Here is a 22,966-nt window from a genome sequence, read left to right on the forward strand (position 1 = left end):
TCTTGTTTAACGCGTTTGTTGTTATACTAGTAGGATTTTTATGAAATTATTTACGGAAACAATTATTATTTACCTATATTATTGGGATTAGCCTGTCAGTTGACTTAAGATAAAATATTTGTTACTCGATGAGAATAAATTATTTGTGAAAAACTTGTGGGGCCCTTAACTCCTAATCGTTATTACAATGCAATCTGATTAGGGTTTAATTAATCACAGCGGAAAACGGGTTTAAAATTTCTTTACAATGAGCCCAAAATATCTCTTCTGATATTTAAATACTAAAAATAGTATCTAAATTCAAATCATAAAACACGCCCACACATAATCAAAACCAATCACATACAAACAACTCATATTCTCGGGACATGCCCCGGTATATAGATACATATACATACATACTGGGAACAACATATAAAAACCTCAACTCAACAGTGGCTCCCTCCAGAAGTACCCTCTCCGGTCTCCGGATGTCCTGGAGTACCTGCCATTGTCCACACACAAAGACAACAACAGCCCCCCTTGGGGGTGAGCAAAGCTCCGTATGGAACAACCACAATATATACCACAAGTATCTAAACAATGATATATGGTATGCAATGCATGTATGTCGTGGAGGTATAGGGTCAAATGCCCATCCACTGAGCACATGTCAGAATCAATCGAATCGCTATCAAATCAAATCAATGCTCGAGCTGGCACACCGGCCGATATGGGAATACACATATGACAACGTCGACGAAGCGTCGTCAATCCCACATCTCATATCCAATCATATGGGGCCACAATTGTCTATGCTTTACGGGTCATATAATACCGGCATAGCGATTGTGTTCACAAACCCCGGAATCCAATCAAATCATATCAGGGTATCCAAGGATCATAGCTCAACGTGCATGTCATGTATCGATGTATGCATAAAATGATGTGTGTTAACAAAACATTTATTTAATACATCGATATCTCAATCTCAATGTCATGTATGCCACATCAAATCAACAAATAGGCATTTAGACACGTATTCCAATCCAATCCAATCAATCCAACATATATCATATAATACAGATACCTGTCGTATGTTACCCGGTCGCAACATACCTCAATTCTTCGTTCCAATTGATGTAGCTTGAAGATACACTTTATCTACATCAATTACATATTCATTTCAATCAATAACATACTCCAAAATCAATAATATGAGTTTCAAATATCATTTGAAACTTCAAAAATTCATATCAAATCATAATCATATCATAATTCAATTCCGACTTCGATTACGAGTTTATTGTCGGTTATTCTACTACATGTCAGAAATTCAACTTCAAATACATAATATTCCAGCACCTTGATATTTAAAGCTGATGGAACTGGAAGAAAATTACCTCAGTCAGAAGCCCTCGATGCGCAGATAACAAATATATAATTTGTTTCGCGTTTAGACGGCGTTTCGAAGTCGATTCGGACGAAAGAAAATCAAATTCTCTCGGTTATCTTCGTAGGAAATAAAAGGGGAATGAATGAAATGAAGACAAAACCCGTACTTATCACCTCACCGATTCGGCGCTCGGGCGGTAAACTTCTCGCGCTCGAGCGCGAGAGGTTCTGCCTCGAACTTTAAGTACACCGCGCTCGGGCGGTCAAAAGTTACCGCTCGAGCGCGGAACTTTCTGCCCGAGTATCAAGTTTTCATTCCTTGGCGCTCGGGCGGTAATTTCCTACCGCTCGGGCGCCACATGTTCTGTACAAAATATTGGTTTTGTACTATTTTGACGTCCGGCTTCTCAAATCAAATTCTTACAACATCAATTCATATACAATATTCATTTCTCAATTCATTGTCATAATATACATCATATACATAATCACATGACCATTTTATTAATTACCGATAATCACACAGGATTTACGATAATACGATACACGGTCCTTACATTTCTCCCCCTCTTAAAAGATTTCGTCCTCGAAATCTCAAACATTCTTATATACATAACATGGCAAACATACATATGTCACCAGTTATAATACATATCAAAACTAAAATCAGAATACGGATCAGAATACATAGAATACAATGGAATAGATGTCGTAGAATCAAACAAATGAGGATACGAATCTCGCATCTTGCTCTCCAATTCCCACGTTGATTCTTCAACTCCGTGTCGTGTCCATTGCACTCGTACCAAAGGGATCGATTTATTTCTTAATATCTTTTCCTTTCGATCCATAATACGAACAGGTTGTTCGATATAGGAAAGAGAAGGATCGAGTTCCACCTCATCAGGTGCAAGTACATGTGATGGATCTGGTTCATATTTCCTCAGCATAGAAACATGAAATACATCGTGAATGGCAGATAAAGCTGGTGGCAATGCCAGTCGATAAGCAAGATCACCAACTCGATCCAGAATCTCGTATGGCCCAACATAACGAGGAGATAACTTCCCTCGCATGCCGAATCGAATAGTGCCTCTAAAGGGAGATATTTTCAAAAACACTCTGTCACCTTTCTGGAATTCCAAGGGTCGTCTTCGTTTATTCGCATAACTCGTTTGACGATCCTGAGCAGCTTTCATCCGCTGCCGAATCAACTGAACCTTATCGTTCATTTCCTGTATCATTTCAGGTCCAGTCAACTGTCTCTCACCAATCTCATCCCAGAATAACGGTGATCTACATCGTCTCCCATATAAAGCTTCAAACGGAGCCATACCGATACTCGTCTGAAAGCTATTATTATATGAAAATTCAACCAATGGTAAGGCATCTTGCCATCCCATTCTGAAATCCATCACAATCGCACGTAACATATCCTCTAAAGTCTGAATCGTACGCTCAGTCTGACCATCAGTTTGAGGATGATAAGCAGTACTCATAGCCAAACGCGTACCCATCGCTTCCTGAAAACTACCCCAGAATTTAGAAGCAAACCTGGGATCACGATCAGATACAATTGAGACTGGCACCCCGTGCAGTCTCACAACATTCTCAATGTATAAACGGGCCATTCTTTTATAAGGATAAGTCCGCTCATACGGAATAAAATGTGCAGATTTCGAAAGCCGATCAATAATAACCCAAATAGCATCACAGCCCTTGGGCGAACGAGGTAAATGAGTCACAAAATCCATAGCAATATGCTCCCAATTCCATTTCGGGATTTCAAGACTATGGAGTAAACCTCCAGGTTTCATTCTCTCGGCTTTCACTTGCTGGCAGACAAGACATTTCGAAATAAATTCAGCAATGTCCTTCTTCATACGTCTCCACCAGAATTGAGGTCTCAATGTCAAATACATCTTCCGGCCTCCCGGGTGAATACTGTATTTGCTACAATGTGCTTCACGAAGAAGGGCAGATTTCAAATCAGAATCATTAGGAACTACCAGCCGACCGTTAAGTCGTAAAGAACCATCAGAAGAAATCTGAAATCCAGACTGATGTCCAGCAGATACCAGTTCTTTCGACTTTTGGATCTGAGCATCGCTTCGTTGGGCCTTTCGAATCTTCGATATCAAATTTGGCTCAATTTGCAATGCTGAGACAGTGACAGAATTCCAATTCGAGTGAAAAGTCCAACCAGAAGTACAAATATCCTCATGTACCTTGGCGACATACACAGAAGCTAGAACAGAATCATGAACTTTACGGCTCAGGACATCCGCAGTAACATTCACCGATCCAGGGTGATATTGAATCTCACAATCAAAATCTTTCAGGAGATCCATCCACCTGCGTTGCCTCATATTCAAATCAGATTGAGAAAAGAGATATTTCAGACTTTTATGGTCCGAATAGATAACAAACTTTTCTCCGTACAAATAATGGCGCCAAATCTTCAAAGCAAACACAATGGCGGCCAATTCGAGATCATGAACAGGATAACGAGTTTCATGAGATTTCAATTGACGAGATGCATAAGCAACCACTTTGCCATGTTGCATCAGAACACAGCCCAACCCTTTACCAGACGCATCTGTACAAACCACAAATCCTCCGGTACCTGAGGGAATAGTAAGCACAGGTGATGTGGTTAATCTCGTCTTCAATTCAAGAAAACTAGCTTCACATTCATCTGACCAAATGAATCGCTGATTCTTCTGTGTCAGTTGAGTGATAGGTTTAGCTATCTTCGAAAATCCTTCGATAAAACGACGATAATAACCAGCTAAACCCATGAAGCTTCGGAGCTTAGGAACATTCGTAGGTCTTGGCCAATTCAATACAGCTTCGACCTTTGAAGGATCAACAGATATACCATGTCTCGAAATGACATGGCCCAAAAATACCACCTTGTCCATCCAGAATTCACATTTGGACAATTTGGCATACAAATGACTAGTACGAAGAGTCTGAAGTACCAGTCTCAGATGTTCAGCATGCTCCTTCTTCGATTTCGAATACACGAGAATATCATCGATAAATACAATAACGAATCGGTCTAGATAATCTCGGAAGACACGATTCATTAAATCCATGAAGATAGCAGGAGCATTCGTAAGACCAAAAGGCATAACCAAGAATTCATAATGGCCATACCTCGTACGAAAAACAGTCTTGGGTACATCTTCGTCTCGAACACGTACTTGATGATACCCAGAACGAAGATCAATCTTCGAGTAAACAGAAGTACCCTGAAGCTGATCAAATAAATCATCAATACGCGGAAGTGGGTACTTGTTCTTCACAGTAACCCGATTCAGTTGTCTATAGTCGATACACATTCGCATCGTACCATCTTTCTTTCGAACAAATAAAACTGGAGCTCCCCAAGGTGATACACTCGGTCGAATATATCCCTTATCGAGAAGATCCTGTAATTGTTCTTTCAATTCTTTCAGTTCCAGTGGTGCCATGCGATAGGGAGCTTTAGATATAGGCGCAGTCCCCGGCACAAGATCAATACTAAACTCAACTTCTCGATGAGGAGGAAAATCAGGAATCTCATCGGGAAATACATCCGGAAACTCTTTCGCAACAGGAATCTCAGATAAAGAAGACTCTTTCTTCGAAATATCAATAGCGTAGATAAGATAACCCTCATCTCCGCTATTCAACAACCGAGACATCTCCAAGGAAGATACCAATGGAATTTTGGCTTGGGAACCCTTGCCATAAAAATTCCACTTGGGTCCATCAATAGGTCAAAATCGAACCACTCCGTGACAACAATCAACGGTAGCTCGATTTGTCATCAAGATATCCATGCCAACAATACAATCGAAGTCGTGCATAGGGAGGACAATCAAATTCAGAAATATCACATTATCCTCATATATCAATACACAATTATGCAAAATTTTCTCAGACAAAATAATCTTCCCTGCTGGCGTGGCTATCGACAAAGTATCATACAACGGAGTACATTCAATATCGTGAGATGCAACAAATGCATGAGATATGAATGAATGAGATGCTCCTGTATCAAATAAAACACGTGCAGGATAATCGCAAAGCGTGCAAATACCTGCAATCACACCACCAGGAGCTTCTCTCGCCTGATCTTCAGTCATGGCATACACTCTCACTTGAGGAGGAACTTGGGCACTCTGACCACCCGGTCCTCGATATCGTGGGACATTCGACTGCTGAAAAGATGGAACAGGAACAGCAGATCTCATCGTACTAGGGCCACCTCTATATCCTGGCTGGGGTTGAGCAGAAGTCGTACCCCTGTTCGGACATACTCGAGAGAAATGGCCTTCCTGCCCACATTGATAACAAGTACCAGACATACCTCGACACTGATCGATAGTATGTTTGCCGCCACAATGACTACAATAGGGAGCAATCACAGGACTCCCTCTCTGAGATCCACTAGAGCTCGAAGAAGACGAAGAAACAGAACCAGTCTTCTTGAACTTCTTACCTCTCGGCCTCAAAGTAGGCTGCTGAGCTGACACCGGAGGTGGAGGAGTATACTGTGGACCTCCTCTCCTAAGTCCAGCTTCGGCTGCCTTGGCTCGTTCAACTGCCTCTGCGTAGCTGGTAGGCAATCCAGAAACAACATATGTATATAAAACAGGATGTAAACCATTTACAAACCTGTTATATTTTGCCCTCGCATTTCCAGCTACGTGAGGTGCATACTTCAACAGAGTGGAAAATTTAGAAGCATACTCTGCAACAGTCATCGTTCCCTGCTGCAGATTATTAAATTCATTCTCCTGAGCAGTATAATAAGAAGGAGGAGAATACTGCTCCAGAAATTGGGCCTTGAAGACATCCCAGGTGACTTCAGTCCCGGCCTCTTTCAATCCAATCTCAGCGGCTTCCCACCAAGATTTAGCTCGGTCTTTCAGCTGATACAAAGCAAGTTTCAGTCTCCGAGCTTTAGAATACTCAACAATATTAAACAAATGCTCGATGTCCTTCAGCCAGGCCTCAGCTCTTTCAGCACTCTCGGTGCCAAAGAACTTCGGTGGTTTCAAATTCTGGAATCGAGCCATCACCACATCCATGGACAATCCTTCAAATTGTCCAACCATCCTCTCAGTATTACTACTCGCAACTTCATCTGTGTGATCCATCTACAAATCAATGATGAATATCACAGATCAATATTAATCTCATAATCTCATCATTTCATATCATCAATCTCATCATATACTTACTCAAATCAAATCAAGTAAGAGCAAGTAATACAAATAAATCAACCACATACGCACAATTCATTTGTGCCTATTCAAGTGTACACAAGACTCAATAGAGCATCCCCAGCTATGCTCTGATACCACTCTGTGTGGGGCCCTTAACTCCTAATCGTTATTACAATGCAATCTGATTAGGGTTTAATTAATCACAGCGGAAAACGGGTTTAAAATTTCTTTACAATGAGCCCAAAATATCTCTTCTGATATTTAAATACTAAAAATAGTATCTAAATTCAAATCATAAAACACGCCCACACATAATCAAAACCAATCACATAAAAACAACTCATATTCTCGGGACATGCCCCGGTATATAGATACATATACATACATACTGGGAACAACATATAAAAACCTCAACTCAACAGTGGCTCCCTCCAGAAGTACCCTCTCCGGTCTCCGGATGTCCTGGAGTACCTGCCATTGTCCACACACAAAGACAACAACAGCCCCCCTTGGGGGTGAGCAAAGCTCCGTATGGAACAACCACAATATATACCACAAGTATCTAAACAATGATATATGGTATGCAATGCATGTATGTCGTGGAGGTATAGGGTCAAATGCCCATCCACTGAGCACATGTCAGAATCAATCGAATCGCTATCAAATCAAATCAATGCTCGAGCTGGCACACCGGCCGATATGGGAATACACATATGACAACGTCGACGAAGCGTCGTCAATCCCACATCTCATATCCAATCATATGGGGCCACAATTGTCTATGCTTTACGGGTCATATAATACCGGCATAGCGATTGTGTTCACAAACCCCGGAATCCAATCAAATCATATCAGGGTATCCAAGGATCATAGCTCAACGTGCATGTCATGTATCGATGTATGCATAAAATGATGTGTGTTAACAAAACATTTATTTAATACATCGATATCTCAATCTCAATGTCATGTATGCCACATCAAATCAACAAATAGGCATTTAGACACGTATTCCAATCCAATCCAATCAATCCAACATATATCATATAATACAGATACCTGTCGTATGTTACCCGGTCGCAACATACCTCAATTCTTCGTTCCAATTGATGTAGCTTGAAGATACACTTTATCTACATCAATTACATATTCATTTCAATCAATAACATACTCCAAAATCAATAATATGAGTTTCAAATATCATTTGAAACTTCAAAAATTCATATCAAATCATAATCATATCATAATTCAATTCCGACTTCGATTACGAGTTTATTGTCGGTTATTCTACTACATGTCAGAAATTCAACTTCAAATACATAATATTCCAGCACCTTGATATTTAAAGCTGATGGAACTGGAAGAAAATTACCTCAGTCAGAAGCCCTCGATGCGCAGATAACAAATATATAATTTGTTTCGCGTTTAGACGGCGTTTCGAAGTCGATTCGGACGAAAGAAAATCAAATTCTCTCGGTTATCTTCGTAGGAAATAAAAGGGGAATGAATGAAATGAAGACAAAACCCGTACTTATCACCTCACCGATTCGGCGCTCGGGCGGTAAACTTCTCGCGCTCGAGCGCGAGAGGTTCTGCCTCGAACTTTAAGTACACCGCGCTCGGGCGGTCAAAAGTTACCGCTCGAGCGCGGAACTTTCTGCCCGAGTATCAAGTTTTCATTCCTTGGCGCTCGGGCGGTAATTTCCTACCGCTCGGGCGCCACATGTTCTGTACAAAATATTGGTTTTGTACTATTTTGGCGTCCGGCTTCTCAAATCAAATTCTTACAACATCAATTCATATACAATATTCATTTCTCAATTCATTGTCATAATATACATCATATACATAATCACATGACCATTTTATTAATTACCGATAATCACACAGGATTTACGATAATACGATACACGGTCCTTACAAAACTAGTATGTGAAAATCTAATATAAGAATTAAATTATAAATTTTCTGAGTATTTAAATATAAGTTGATTTTTTAGACGATAGTTAATATAAGACGAACTGATAGTACTCTTAATTAGCGCTGGCGAAATGGATTATTTGCATTAAATAGACTGTACATATATATCTATAAATATATATGTATGTATGTATTTTTGTTGTTTGTGACTTGTGAGTTTTCTATGCGATGTTTATGACATACTTCCTTTTTGTTACATAAACAAAATTTGACTATTAATTATAATTTAATTGATCGAATGTGATAAATTCCATAGCACTTGATATCTTCTAACGCTGCCTCTACTTACGATCGATATGATATTTTTAAATTTTTAGACTCACCCCGGACATATAAATTTTTAGAGTGGTACAATGAAATATAAATTGTCACGATATTGATATCACTCCAGATATATATTTTGAATCAAAGATACACTTGGAGAGATGAATTTGAAATATATGGATTTCGATTATAGTTAAATAAATTAAAATGAATTTCAAGTCACACTATTATTGAGTGAACTTGAAATTCATCCTAATTAACATAAAATAATATATAAACATGCAACATGTGGATTTCATATCTATGATTTTATTTCTTTAAATAACAAAAATACATTTAAAATTCTTCGATCGAAATACAATCCAGGGCTTCAATCAAAGGGCTTGACTTTATCTTAGTTCAAACAAATTAAATAAAAATTAAAGAAACAGAAAAAACTTTCTTGCTAGATTTACCGGACCACCTGGCTAAAATAATGGATTTTTAAATATACACACAAATAAAACAATGTGAGATGCGTAAAAGATTTTATTACTACAAAATGCACAAACAAATTAAATTCTAAGCATGTGACAACCCTTTGTACAGTGCAAACTTTCCACATGCACGTGGAACTCAATAATTGAATGGTATAATATAATATAAATAAATAAACAATAATAAAAGCTCTGATAAATGGTAAAATGTTCAACAAAATACAACCCGATAATGCATATTATTTCTCTTCAAACAAATCATACAATCCGACACACACACACACACATATATATATATATATATATATATATATATAACTCTGTTTAAAGTTGTGACATGTTTTACGAATAAAAATTTGTAAAATCGTTTCACAAGAGACTGCAAATAGCTATATACATTATTTGCATAAAAAACTTGACGTGCGCCAACGGATCAGCCACCCGATTTCGAAGATATACAAAAATATGACCGACCATATTGTAACATAAAATTTAACCATGCATTAGTTTTGATAAGATTATTGCGGTATATTTAACATAATTTACTCGCTAAATCTCGTTTGATTATTTATTACATGACGACGACTGAGGTTGGATGTGTCTCAGATACATTTGCCCCGAATTAAACGAGTCTAAGTCAAAAATGACTGATCCTGGAATTGTTTCTTAATTTTACAGCCACCAGATAAGACTATACTTTAAAATATCAATTTTCTGTCCAAACTTGTCCAAAAAAATTACTTCAATTTGATTTTAGTCAAATAATATATAATCAAATATAGATTAACTAATCCTATAATCAACTAAAGACAACAGCAGATGACCAATGCTACCTGGAGTGGACCATGCTTTTTTTTTTTTGTTTAAATATAAATAAATAATAAAAAAATTCTTGTATGTGTGTACCATGCAGGCCAAAGACTCAAAAAAATAAAAAAAAATTACAAGTTTTAATGAAAAGATATAGACCTTTTCGAAAGTTCAATAAGTTAAAATTGATCTTTTATTGACCAATATTGATCTTTGCGTAATTTTCAAAATCTCTCTTTAAATCCGCGTAACTTATTTTACTTTTATTTTGTACAATAGTTGTGTTGCTTATGTTATCAAATATCATCTGAGAAAATCAAAGGATATGAAGATAGAAAATTCGTACAAATTTGAATTTTACGTTAGTTACTGAACAAGTTTAAAATATAAAGATACATCGATTTCAAGAGAGTTTAATTAATAAGTGCGATGAATCAAATTCATCGCTTCGTTTTGCAGGATATCTAGTTATTTAGATTTGGTCAACCATTAAAAAAAATTACCTTCCAGAGTGTATAAAAATATGCTACCTAGCTAGGAAGTCTAAATAATTAAATGTCCTTATATTATGCTTGGATTGATGAATTCGATTCAGAAAAAGTTTTGATTAACGATTTCAACTAAGAAAAAACTTGTGTGAAACGGTCTCACATGTCGTATTTTGTGAGACAAATATTTATTTGGATCATCCATGAAAAAATATTACTTTTTATTGTAATATAAAAAGATAAAGATTCGTGAAACCGTTTCGCAAGAGACCTACTTTTTCAAGTAACACTCATCTCGGGTGTATCTGAAATCCGCCACAATTACTATTGAAATTGTTTAATTCGATCAGATTTTTACTAAAAAAGGTATGTAAATTTTAATTTGATCCCTCTATGCTCTATGGGGAGTTTATTATTAATGTATTCAGTATATATTAGTGGGAGCATGGGGCTAGTCAATGATATTATTAATACACTACACGTATTCAGAGAATTATTAGAACTTAATGACTTGAAGTCAGGTGTGGCGTGAATTTGAGCTTAAAGCATAGGTGTTTACTTGTATAAATACCAATTCAAGTTCCATTCTGTATCGCTCACAACTTTGGCAATACACCAAAGCACACAGAAACACATATTAAAGAGTGTCAAAAGTTGTCGTTTAAATCCATGGCAGGAGTTGCTTATAAGCACTGTATTTCACGTTCCTCGGACATCGATTCGAGGAAAATATCCTCATCTTCGTCGTCGCCGACTATATTCGCAAAACATTCAGTTCATTTCTCGAATAGTGTAAGAACTAAAAGATGGTATTTTTTTTTGTAAAAGAAGAAAATGCAATATGTCTCTGTTTTCATTTCATGCATAGAGTTGGGATTTCATGCAAACATCTGATTATATTATTTATTTCTTTTAAATAACGAATGCATACAGAAATATAAGGAGTTATCTTCACTATCTATGAATGGTTGCCAAGTCGACGATCCAAGAGCTCCTATCGGCACCATTGAAACTAAAACATTTCCAATGGCTCCTACCCCCGATTTAGCTGCTGATCGCCTCAACTCGGCAATCTACGACTTGAAATCGAACCCTTCACAACTTGAATCGGGGATAATCCGACTTGAGGTACGTACATGCTTATTAACTTCTACGTGTCCAAGAAACTCCTTTTCGTGGTCAATTATTTTTTAAAAACTACCATTAGTTCTGAGTTAAAAAATTGTGAGGGTTTTGCGTAGGTGCCCATTCAACAACACATAGAAGCACTAGACTGGCTTCGTTCTCAAAACAACCCTCTTCTTCCTCATACCTACTTCTCCGGTCGAGAATCTAACGTCATCTCTTCCTACGATCGTCAAGAAAATCTAGTCAGTGTTGCTGGCTTCGGTTCTGCAGTTTCATTCCGCCATCTCAATGCATTCTCTTTGAATGACTGGCATTCCATCAAAAGGTGTCATAATTATTTTTCTCGTTTCTCTCGTATTATCTGACCTAGCTAGCATCTAACAACTTCTTAATTAAGTTTGTTCGAGTTTATAATTTGTTGAAACCGTGTTTGTGTTTAAACTCAGGTTCGTATCGAAAACGTGTCCTTTGATCCGTGCTTATGGAGGGATGCGTTTTGATGCCAGGGCTAATATTTCCCCCGAATGGAAAGATTTTGGTTCCTTCTATTTCATGGTTCCTCAAGTAAGAACATTTTTAAGACCCTTTACGTGCTTTCACAATCTCACAAGAATACAATCTCTGATTTGATAAAAATATATGATGAATACAGGTTGAATTTGATGAGTTTGAAGGATGCTCAATGCTTGCAGCAACCGTTGCTTGGGATAATCGCCTCTCGACGACATACGAACAAGCCGTTGCTGCACTTGAGGACACAATGTTGCAGGTAGCCTAGCCACTTCGTTTTAGAAACCACTTCTCCTATTACCTCAAAGTTCTTTAATTAGAACAGCGGGGGCAGATAGCAGTTTATAAGTTAATTAACTTGTCCTCTTTCACATAAGTCCGACACCAAAAGCACCCAGGTGGCCACGCTGTACACATGGGAATTCGACGTTGGATGTTAATATATAATAAAGGCCAAGAAATAAGCATATACCAAGATGAACTTAATGAAATATAAAGGAGCATGCAGGGTACTTAGGGTTTCAAAATTATATTATACGCACCGACTTCATGTTGCTTACCACATTTATCAAAAGTTGAGCTTGAGAGTCGAACCTACAGTCGTTTTATACCTGAATATTTCATTTCGACAGTAATTAAATAATTTTTATTTGCACATATATGTTTCATGTTATTAACTCAATCTATTTATCAACGTTTTGCTGCAGCTTTCCCCAGTTATCAACCTAAATAATAACGCGACTCCAGCCGTTTTGCTCGATCAAACACACGTTCCCAACCAAATATCTTGGGATTCAGCTGTGAATCAAGCTTTAAGTATGATCAGGAGCAAAGATTCGGCATTGAATAAGGTCGTACTCGCGCGTAGCAGCCGAGTGCTAGCGAACATAGAAATTGACCCCTTAATATGGTTGGAGTACTTACAGGCTGAAGGGAAAAATTCGTATCAATTTTGCCTTCAACCTCCCGAAGCACCTGCATTCATTGGAAACACTGTGAGTAGTTCATATATTTTTTTTCATTATTATGAAATTCTTTGAATACCATTTAATACATGAAATTTGCTGTGAAGATATAGTAGTAACATATATTTTTTTAAATTTTAATAGCCTGAACGACTGTTTTCTCGAGATGGGATTATCGTTAGCAGCGACGCGCTGGCTGCCACACGAGCTAGAGGTGCAACCGAGGCTCTAGACTTACAAATGGGACAGGATTTGCTTTCCAGGTCATTTTTCTATTCTCAATCTCGACTAAATATATTGCTAGCTTCTTGAAGCATTCGAAATAAATTATTTCCATTTTAACCATTCGCAGCCCCAAAGATCACCATGAGTTCGCTGTAGTACGAGAAAGTATAAGAAGAAAACTCGAGGTAAGTCGAGATTTCAATAAGTAGAGAAACGATCTTTCCTTTTCATATTTAAAGTTTAACTAAAACATCGTCTGATTTTCAAATTCTTGAATTTTCAGGCTATATGTTCCAGCACAGTGGTCGAACCAAACAAAGCTCTACGAAAACTTCCACGAGTACAACATCTTTATGCTAAATTGACAGGCACACTTCACAGAGAGGATGATGAGGTATTTATTTATAACTAATTGTTCCCATATTTTTTTATAATTACATGACACCTTTTTTTTTTTTTACGGTTCTTCATTTTCAATTTTTTGGGACGTTCATAAATCCTATAATCGTGAATATAAATTTTCAGTTCAAGATTCTGTCTTCTCTCCATCCAACACCCGCTGTATGCGGACAACCCATGGAAGAAGCACGAGTTTTTATAACCGAAACAGGTTAGGATCGATACATGCACATAGCTCTTATGTTTTCAGTTCAAAAACGCAAGATCGTGTTCGATTTATAATTCGGATAATTCTTCAGAATCCTTCGACCGAGGCATGTATGCTGGTCCTGTCGGATGGTTCGGTGGTGCAGAGAGTGAATTTGCTGTTGGAATAAGATCAGCGTTGGTCGGCAAGGTGAGCATACGATACTTTGCATAAAAATGATAGTTTATAACAAAAGTAGTCGTGCATGATCGATGCTAATTACGATCTTGGTTCGATTTGTTAGGATATCGGTGCTATACTCTACGCCGGAACTGGGATAGTAGAAGGAAGTAAATCGGCCATGGAATGGAAGGAACTGGAGCTCAAAACCTCGCAGGTTTGTAATAATATTTCAACTGGAGCTCAAATATTGTCGGACCCTTAATTCTCTGAGATTAATAAAATATTAGTTTGTCTTGTTTTGTTAATATTGAACAGTTCACAAAATTGATGAAACGTGAGGAGCCTGTCATGGTAACAAGTAGTGGAAACCATTAAACTTGTGAATTAATCAAGGAAGAAGTTCAGGCAGATGTATTATTTCGGAATACCTGAGCAGATGGAGCTTAATTCAATTAGACAAATAATTGTGATCACACAATTTTTTAATTCCTTGTGTAAGGGCAAATATCAAACAATATTCAGATATATATATATATACATATATAGTGTACAAATAAATTAGATTATGTTCTCTATATATATATTATTTCCTTTGATCCATCACTTTGTTGATCAAATGAATAAGCATTTGATTATCAAAAAATGGTACGAAACTCATTTTGAGTTTTAATTATCTGGTTTTCATCTCCGTAAAAACATATTGGCTTCAGCGTCACATCAAAGAGTTCTGGCGTCATGAATTTATTGGGTTTATGCATGCTGCACACCACAATTAATCTAAAATATATATATATATGTCAGCCTATATTAATTTCAAGCTCGAGAGAATTGATTAATTCTTAACATTACGTAGACCTTGCAACAATTAATTTGGTCAGGTTATATCCTTAATATTTAATATTCGGCAAATATATATATATATAATTTAAATCGTTAAATCCACATGTATTCGTGTAGTGATGCAGTGGGGTTGATATATATATGCATGTAAACGTGTGATCAGTTGGTTAAATATATATGCATGTAAACGTGTGATCAGTTGGTCAAATATGGCATGAAGTTGGCGGTCAAGCTTTTAAAAAATTTGTTAGTCGCTCCCAGAATACATGAGGAACATGGTATTTTGATCCACTGATTTATTTATTTTTCAGTTTTGGTTCACTAAATTATTAAATTTTGGGTTTTGGTATACTATCTTTTAATTTTCGGTTATTTTGGTTTAGTTGTTGATGTGTCATTGACTCATTGTAAATGGTGCTAGAAAATACTGACGTAGTGTGATACCTCTTGTCTCACACGATAAAATTAAAGATTTAAAATTAGTTTATAATGAGTTACGATGAACTTTTTAGCAATTTGAGTTAATTATTTTCGTAAAGCGACGATGGATACAGACTAGTTGTTATAGAGACTCATTGTGTAGTCACACAAGCGCGAGTCTCGGGCGTGACACCTAGCATCGAAAATTGCTGACTTGTCATATTCAACGACGATGTTTGGACTAAAATAGTTGAAAATTAAAAATAATTGTGTCAAAACCAAAATTTGACAAGGTAAGAAACAAAAATCCAAAATAGAACAAGTTAATGGACAGAAATAAATCATTATCCTTGTTTATAAATGTATGATTGTGAGCAATTTGAAAAATAAGAAACGTAATCGCCAACTTTTTAAAATTAACCCAAGATCCAACAAAATGTGGACTTACACCAATTGATGGGTTTGATTTCGTTAATACTACTTCACCATTAGCTACCTAATCTAATTACATTATCAATTTATTTAAAAATATATATTATTCTATCATCAAATGTGGATCACTTACAACAATATTTTTTTCTTAAAAAAATTACTTTAATAAGATTTATATTACGTATTATCAATTAAATTAAAATATATTTAAACACAACTAGGGATCTGTTTCTATACAATTAATTAATTTTATTTAAAATTCGTCAATATATTTTATAAAATAAATGAAAAATTATTTAAGCTCCTGGGTCAGTCTGATCACCATATCATGTGCAAATGTGATCCCTAATGGTTGTGTTGTGCTTGTATCACAGCATGTCACTGAGTTCCTGGTTTGGGGTTCAGGATCGGAGATCGTTGTCTGAGGGATGGGTCACGACATAACATTTTCCGGCTTGACCTCCTGTCGTGTGACGACCAAACCCAAGCACACATTCCTCCGACTTCATCCGATTTCTATCCCAATTCTTGACACATCTCCAATATTGATCAATAGGGTTTGTGGCCATGCATGCACCATCGTACTTTCTCAACCCTCTCCTAGGGCTATTGTCACCTTCCTCAGACCTTTACATATGAAACCAGACCACAAATTAGTATTAATAACATCATAGTAGTTGTAAAATTAAACAAGAAAATAATATTTTTTATCAGTAACATATATATTCGGGGCGAACCGAGAATACAAACAATGTACATATGAACCTAGCGATACAAACAAAGTCATATATTTATAGTAGTTACTATTATTATAGATATAGATAATATAGATATATCAAACGAAAGTCAATAATCACTTGTTTCAAATTTTTATTAAAAAATTTTTGTTTCTGTGTTAATATTCAACAATAATTTATTTGAAGATAAGTTAGTTTTTGTTTTTTATATATAATTTAATGAAAAAATTACGGTGTATCGGTGCATGTAATCGACATATGTATAGTCAAACATAAATATTTTTGAAGAATTTACTGTCTTACGGTTTATTATTGAAAATTAACTTAAGACATATATATTGTGACATAATCATGATAATTATATTTTAGACTACAATTTAATTCAAATATAAAATTTCTTCTTTAATAATAAATTAGTAACTTACACAAATACAATTCACTTTTATCTATTTGAAGATAATAATACTTTTTTTTTGTATTCATGAGAATAAAAAAATTTAGACGAGTCGATGAACATACATTTTTAATGTAGACATAAGTAATTAGTGTAGCTTTTTTTAACACAGTAAGAGGTGAAAGAAAATTAAAAAGAACAATTTTTAGAGGATTGACAGAAAAAGGGGGAAATTGTGGGTAGGAGTTATAGTATAAATTAAGGGAGAAGATTATAGACCAAAGATTTGCTTGAAAATGCACAATAATCGGACAAGTATTTTGGAGCTCGAGAGATTATATAAACTAAATGCAGTACTTGTTAATGACACACACCCAAAATCATCAAAATCACAAGATAGTTCAGGTTATATATATGTGTGTGTGTGTGTGTAACTTTTTTATTCTATAAAAATGCTTGTTTAATATTTAAAATAATATTTCATTTTAAGGAAAAGAAATGGTTTAGAAAGTGTTCAAATGCTATCCTTGTATATTTCAGTTGATTAGATGCATATTGTAATTCAACCCTTTAAATGAAAATCTTTGATTCTAAGCTGATTGTTTTGTATGGCAGAGGTCAGTTGATCTTGTCCAAATATTAATGGGAGAAACAGAAGATCCAAAGAATGACAGTGCAACCGAAGTTGAGAAAGATCAGAAACACGAAAGGAAGGAGAAGGATAATCACAACGAGGAGAAGGAAAATGGAGAGAAAGACAACATCGACGAGAAAAAGAAAGATAAGGATGGTGCAAAGGATAAGAAGAAGGATAAGAATCCTGAGAATAAAAAGGACCCCAGCAAATTGAGGGTGAAGCTCGAAAAGATCGAGCAAAAGATGCAAGACATGCAGCTTAAGAAAGACGAAATCTTGAAGATGATTAATGAAGTTGAAAGCAATGCACCTCCGGCAACTGCATGAAGCGTGTGGTGGAGGGAGAGAGATGGCCGGTGGAGCAGTCATCCCCCTTCTTTTTTCCCCCTATCTTTCTAAACTTTTTACCATATATTTATGGTTCACTGCTGTCTCATGCCAATATCATTTGTTGATATTAATTTACCTTGGATTTTAGTGATCTCCCTGACTCCGCAGCAGGAGTCGCGGAATTTGTTTTATAGTAATCGATTCTTTTGCAGTAATGGAATGTAATTTGTTTAGTTCAAAACAAACTGTTGATTTGAAACGTATGTGCGTGTCAACATCTACTGATGATACACGTCTAACCTGTGATTTCTCAGGTCCACTTATGCAGGAAAATAAAAGTACTGCTTTGTGGTTTTCTATGAAACAGAGAATTTTAGCTGCTACTTGGTGAGAAACAATTGACCTGTTTTGTTGCATACGATCGGTCCTAATACACGTTCAGCCCTATATATTTAATGTGGTGATTCATAAAAACATAATTGGCAGAAAAGATATGTTAGTAAGACATGCGAGCAATACTGCCTTGAAAATATACATAATAATTCGCTCAATTCGATGATCGTTACATCTTAATGTCTTACTGTCAAAAATTTTTGGAACGTATTTTACCGATAAATAGAGCTGTCAACAAAATTTCATCACTTACATAAATCATATCTTTATACAATTCACAGATAGAGAAGACAATAGGATGCTTTAACACACACAATTTTTCCATCCAAGACTTCTGCAATAGCACATATACAAAACATGATAATAAACCACAAATGCATCCAAGAAACACCTGATACATAAAAGCAAACAAATAAAACTATACGTAACATGAGATGCAAGACCGAGATACTCGACACACCGGAGATATTACAGCAAATCAGGGTGAGAAACCTGAAGAAGCCCATCACGAATCTGAGTCGCCACATCACGAACTGCACCAGGTCCATGAGGAATAAATACAGCTGAAGACTTAGCATGAGCTCCGATTTCTTTCATTGTATCAAAGTACTGAGTAACAAGAACCATGTCCATGACATCTTTCGCAGGTAGTCCCGGGAACATTAACCGAGAAACCAAGCACGCTATCTCTTAATCCATCCACAATTGCCTGACGCTGGCGTGCAATACCCAAACCAGAGAGAAACTTGGCCTCAGCTTCACCTTCGGCTCTCTTGATTTGCAGAATCTTTTCAGCCTCAGCTTTTTCATTAGCAGCAACTCTCAGCCTAGCAGCTGTTAAATTGAAAATGGGTCGAGAATAAATGAGCAACATGACAACCAAAAGAACAGGTGGACTGAGGAGTATTTGAGAATGTTTTGGATCGAATTTGGCCTTGTGCAGTATTTAATATTTTACCTGCATTGATTTCATTCATAGCTCTTTTAACATGTTCATCTGGTTCAATATCGACAATTAGCGTCTGAACAATTTCATACCCATAAGCACACATTGCCTGCAAACAACAACATCACAAACCAATGTCAAAAGTTAAGAATCGGGTTCGAGTCTGTCTGCATGATCAGTTAGCATTGTTCAATACTTTACCTTTTCAAGTTCATCTTCCACAGCCTTAGCAATTTCATTTTTCTGCTCAAATGTGTCATCGAGATTGAGTTTTGGAACGCTTGCTCTTATCACTGAATGATCAAATAACAAAAACGTTCTAGGTATGATGATGTTGCATTTTAGTAAACGGGGGCAGTCAACATAAATAAATATATACATTATGAACAGCGACTATTGAGTACGAGGTCAAGAATGTACCATCAAACACGTAGGCCTGAATTTGACTTCTTGTATTGGTGAGCTTGTAGAAGGCATCATTCGCCTTATCTGAAAGGGCACGATACTGTATTGATGCCACGACATTGACAAATACATTGTCCTGAATGACAATCAGCAAAAATTCAATTTGTAACCTATATACCGACTGAAGCATATCAAAGATTTAAGAATAAATATTCATGTATCATGAAATTAACATTTTTGTGGTTGTGAGCTAGTTTTGAAGCATATGGTTTTGTACTATGCTCAAGGTTATCTAAAAGAAACCTTTGTCTTGGTCTCACACCGGACATCTAATTGTTGCAGCCGGAGGGTGAGGTGGCCGGCCAATCTGCTTCCAAGAAACCAAGGCACACAGTGGCAGCCTGGCTCAAGGACGTCGGCATATTTTCCAAATGTTTCCTTGATAGCAACCGTCGATTGATCAACTTGAACACAACATAACAAATTTCCCATGTCCTGCAAAGATTAGAAGGATTGAAGGAAAAGTGACAATAGCTGATATCCAAAGGAAAAAAAATGACCCACAATTCGCCGGTGGAGTGGTATTTGGTTTCTTGAAAATACGTTGGCAAAATTAGTTGGTAAAGTAGCGAACTCCAACCATGAAATAGAAGAACCAGCCTCCAGGTAACAAGATAACTTTCAGATCATAATTCATGATACATAACAGCAGACAAAATATTTCAACAAAGGGTGGATTGACAAAGCGATTTCACCAAAGATGACAACATCTTGTTTCCAAAATTGAAAACTCTTGTAAACCCCAGAACAAATAATTAAAGTTCATTTTCAGTTTCTCCCAAGATTAAAGTTTGATCTGAAATAGACGGAAATCTATGGGTCCACTCATTTAAGAGTTCGAACCATGATGCCCACCCTGTTTTCGATGAGGCGCCATAAAGAACATTGGACTATACTCTATAGTCTGAATATCTAAAGATAATATAATCTCATGTAATCCAATACAAATTTGACTAACTATCAAATAACAATAGAACAAGTTCATTAATCGATATAAAATTCATTATCCGCATTCTTGAATCTACTATTTCTTCGATGGGTTGCACTCCGGGCTCAAGTTCTGAGCTCAGTTGCACTCATTATGGGTTTTTATCACTACGGACGCTATGAAATTTTTTAGGGATAAACCCATAAAGAGTGGAGAGGGAAAAAAAATCAATTAAATCCCTCTATCGATCCCCGCACGAAATTCCAGGTCTCGATAAATCTCAGCAGTAAAAATAGCAACTTTATAAATTAGCAAGCAAGTGAGCAAAACACAGACAATCAAACAAAAAATTGATCCCCCGCTATAAGTCAAATCGCAAGAATTCAATTTTCAACAGATTTTCAGAATCTGAAGCAAACCCACAAAAATTTCAAATATATAATTCAGACAAGAATACAGATCCATCATACACTAAGAACTCTGAGCGCTCGCAAAACCAAAAAGAAAAGGCAATAGAGAGAGAGAGAGAGAGAGAGAGAGAGAGAGAGAGAGAGAGAGAGAGTACAGCTTGTCACTGGAGACGAAGACCTAGAGACGAAGACTCGTAGTTCGCGAGTGAGAATGGTTGGAGATTTCCGAAAATCTGTTATTTATATAGAGTAGCACGCCATAGGAATTAGAGTCACTAATTTACCTTTTAAACCCCGATTAAAAAAAAATTATATTATCTAATATTACTTATTTTTATTTACATACTAGATTAATAATGGAACTTATTTATATAATTAAATTTGAAAATTAATAAATACGACTATTTACTCATGAAGCATTGATGCAAAACTAGATTTTCAATATTAATAGATTATTAGGGAAAAAATATGACAAAAAATACACGATTAAGTTTATCTATTTGATGTTACTTTATGGTATATCTAAAGAATTCAGTTGGTATATATTGAACAAAAGTTTGGAACATATAATTTCAGGTAATTTAGATGCTGCGATTTAACATGATTTCACAAAATTCTTCTAAAATAGTATTATGGATCAATTTAATGAGATATATATTCTATTAGGGGTAAAAAAATATTATTTTTTATTTCAAAAATATTAATTTTTGTTGTAAATATAGACATAATAATAGATTCGTGTCGTCCTAGTTTTGATTATCGACAGTGGAAAGAAGTATACAATGATTCGTTGGTTTACTCGTCCAATTGGCGTCCCTCCAAATGGTTGGTGTATAATAGCAAAGACAACAAATCTGCTTGGTAATTTGTTGCTACTGTTTTGAATTATAACATTTGTAGAAAAGAAAATAACTTTTTTTAGAAAATATACTCCTTAGTTAGTATTTTTTATTGGCTTGTTTTGATATCTTAATTAAATTAGTGGATATTTCGATATGTTTGATCTTTTAAATTTGGGATTATCTTGTGGTTAATTTTTTATTTAAAAAAATATTAATTATGTCTGGTTGTGAGATATTTCTTTAGATTTGATATTGTTGAATAAATAATGAAAAAGTGTGTAGGCTCATTATTGTTGATATTCTAAATTCTATAATTTTGATCAAGATAAATCCCAGATGAGATTAGGTGAATAATCCTCACATTTGATTGAAGCAGAGTTGAAGACGAGTGATACTCTTCTTGTAAAAGTTTAGTAAACTTGGCCATTATAAATGTATAAGAGTGGTTCTCATGTGAGACCGTCTCACGGATCTTAATCTGTGAGACGGGTCAACCCTACCCATATTCACAATAAAAAGTAATACTCTTAGTATAAAAAATAATATTTTTTCTTGGATGACCCAAATAAGAGATCTGTCTCACAAATACGACCCGTGAGACCGTCTCACACAAGTTTTTGCCAATGTATAATTAGTAAATATGGTGTCTTTTAGTTTGATTGTAATATTTTCTTGAAATTTAGCGAATTTGCTTGATATTTAAGTGTGGCTGTGTAGACGTAGGCATGCTGACTGAACCATGGTCAGCTTGCAACCCTCCATTTAGCAGGGTGGGACGGGTTGGAAAATTAGCAACCCAACACACCAATTTGGCATGGTATGGTGGGCTGATCAGACCTACCAATATTTTATTATATTTCATGAGCTAGGTCGAACTCAGAAATTATCAAATCAACCAGTCTATTTGACGGAGCAGGTCAGGCCGACTTTACAGATTACTCTAGTTAAAATCCTCTCATCATCGTATTCTTTATTTTATTATTTA

At 36.0% G+C, this 22,966-nt stretch overlaps 2 protein-coding genes and 1 pseudogene across 2 annotated transcripts; 2 read left to right on the top strand and 1 right to left on the bottom strand.

Moving 5' to 3' along the window:
* Window positions 1-11,129: 11,129 nt before the first annotated feature.
* On the top strand, window positions 11,130-14,819 carry LOC140837294 (isochorismate synthase, chloroplastic-like). Its single transcript, XM_073203423.1, has 13 exons — window positions 11,130-11,403; window positions 11,545-11,739; window positions 11,853-12,064; window positions 12,186-12,303; window positions 12,392-12,508; window positions 12,957-13,244; window positions 13,359-13,477; window positions 13,567-13,624; window positions 13,723-13,833; window positions 13,965-14,049; window positions 14,138-14,235; window positions 14,330-14,422; window positions 14,524-14,819. Exons 1-13 carry the CDS (start codon window positions 11,281-11,283, stop codon window positions 14,581-14,583), a joined length of 1,677 nt encoding a protein of 558 aa, XP_073059524.1. The 5' UTR covers window positions 11,130-11,280; the 3' UTR covers window positions 14,584-14,819.
* A 2,664-nt stretch (window positions 14,820-17,483) lies between these two features.
* LOC140837302 (uncharacterized) lies at window positions 17,484-18,301 on the top strand. The gene has a single exon (XM_073203431.1). It carries the CDS (start codon window positions 17,674-17,676, stop codon window positions 17,992-17,994), a length of 321 nt encoding a protein of 106 aa, XP_073059532.1. The 5' UTR covers window positions 17,484-17,673; the 3' UTR covers window positions 17,995-18,301.
* A 318-nt stretch (window positions 18,302-18,619) lies between these two features.
* LOC140837310 (hypersensitive-induced reaction 1 protein-like) lies at window positions 18,620-21,406 on the bottom strand (annotated as a pseudogene).
* Between the last annotated feature and the right edge of the window lie 1,560 nt (window positions 21,407-22,966).

This window comes from Primulina eburnea, chromosome 1 (genome assembly GCF_022965805.1).
Source record: "Primulina eburnea isolate SZY01 chromosome 1, ASM2296580v1, whole genome shotgun sequence".
NCBI lineage: Eukaryota > Viridiplantae > Streptophyta > Magnoliopsida > Lamiales > Gesneriaceae > Primulina > Primulina eburnea.

Bases quoted from the DNA above. Each gene is read 5' to 3' on its own strand.
- LOC140837294 (XM_073203423.1), top strand. From the start codon at position 11,281: ATGGCAGGAGTTGCTTATAAGCACTGTATTTCACGTTCCTCGGACATC. The intron at 12,065-12,185 runs GTGTCATAATTA...GTTTAAACTCAG, and splicing joins GACTGGCATTCCATCAAAAG to GTTCGTATCGAAAACGTGTC. The intron at 14,236-14,329 runs GTGAGCATACGA...TCGATTTGTTAG, and splicing joins GATCAGCGTTGGTCGGCAAG to GATATCGGTGCTATACTCTA.
- LOC140837302 (XM_073203431.1), top strand. From the start codon at position 17,674: ATGGGAGAAACAGAAGATCCAAAGAATGACAGTGCAACCGAAGTTGAG.